The 1,170-nt window shown below is 42.2% G+C and overlaps 1 protein-coding gene across 1 annotated transcript in view; it reads left to right on the top strand.

The window, feature by feature from the left end:
* Nucleotides 1–900, top strand: part of LOC111403948 (transcription factor ILR3-like) — a 3,886-nt gene extending 2,986 nt beyond the window's left edge. Inside the window, exons 5-6 of the mRNA XM_023032637.1 lie at nt 95–257; nt 456–900. Coding sequence (XP_022888405.1) covers nt 95–257; nt 456–719 — 427 coding nt within the window. The 3' untranslated portion in view covers nt 720–900. The remainder of the gene's footprint in view (nt 1–94; nt 258–455) is intronic.
* The last annotated feature ends 270 nt before the right edge of the window (nt 901–1,170 follow it).

The raw sequence follows: 1,170 nt of genomic DNA on the forward strand, positions 1-1,170 counted from the left end.
CCCATTGCCCCCCCCCCAACCCCACCACACACACACATTGTCTTTCATACACACACGTGCACAACTTTAGTGACTGCATCATTCGTTTTTTTAGGTTTATGGAATTGAGTGCTCTCTTGGACCCTGGAAGACCTCCCAAAACAGACAAGGCTGCTATTTTGCTTGATGCTGCTCACTTGGTGACTCAACTACGAGGTGAAGCCGGGAAGCTAAACAACTCAAATACAGATCTACAGGAAAAGATTAAAGAGCTAAAGGTAAGGTTGCCTGTTTTTTATGTATTCTGGTGTGTTCGTCTTTATTAATCATTTTGGACGGAATGTGATTCCAATCTGGTCAAGAGTTCAATCTTCTCAAGAAAACGAGTACTATGTTCTTTTTGTTTGACTTGCTAAGATGGATCAGAAGATGATCACTTATTTGTGCACAATCTGATGTTCCATTAATTTGTGTAGGCTGAGAAGAACGAGCTCCGCGATGAGAAGCAAAGGTTGAAGGCCGAGAAGGAAAAGCTTGAGCAACAACTAAAGACAACAAATGTGCAACCGGGCTTTCTACCTGCTCCTACCATGCCTGCTGCATTTGCTGCCCAAGGTCAGGCTACAGCGAACAAGTTTGTGCCTGTCATCAGCTATCCAGGAGTCGCCATGTGGCAGTTCATGCCTCCTGCTGCTGTCGATACTTCACAGGATCATGTGCTTCGTCCGCCAGTTGCCTAAGTTGGCAGTCAACTCCTATATTATGTTGGAGTGGTATTGTGGTTCAATTGTTGATTTGTTTAGTCAACTGTCTCGACTATATTAATTTTTGCCGACTATCTAACTTGTGAACGATGTGATGTATGTGTGATAGTTGACTTTGATAAATAATCATTATGAAATGATTGTTCACTTCGATAAATGATAACTCCGATCAGCCTAGCATGTCAATAGAACGTGGCTAGAATCCAACGGAAATTTTGAACTTCTTGAGATTCTTGCTCCCGTTGAGAAGAGCATCAGCAGTTGCTAGATTTCTCAAAGTTGATCCTGAAAGACTGTCTCACAACATTAGGCGTTTCTGTGTTATCCTGTAGTCCGATTCCCGACGTGATTAGGAATTTAAGTTCTACTTTCGATGAGGTAGAAATCTGAATGGCAACATCACGAAAATCATTATGCATCTTCAAAG

The sequence above is a fragment of the Olea europaea genome, chromosome 11, assembly GCF_002742605.1.
Source record: "Olea europaea var. sylvestris chromosome 11, O_europaea_v1, whole genome shotgun sequence".
Classification (NCBI taxonomy): domain Eukaryota; kingdom Viridiplantae; phylum Streptophyta; class Magnoliopsida; order Lamiales; family Oleaceae; genus Olea; species Olea europaea.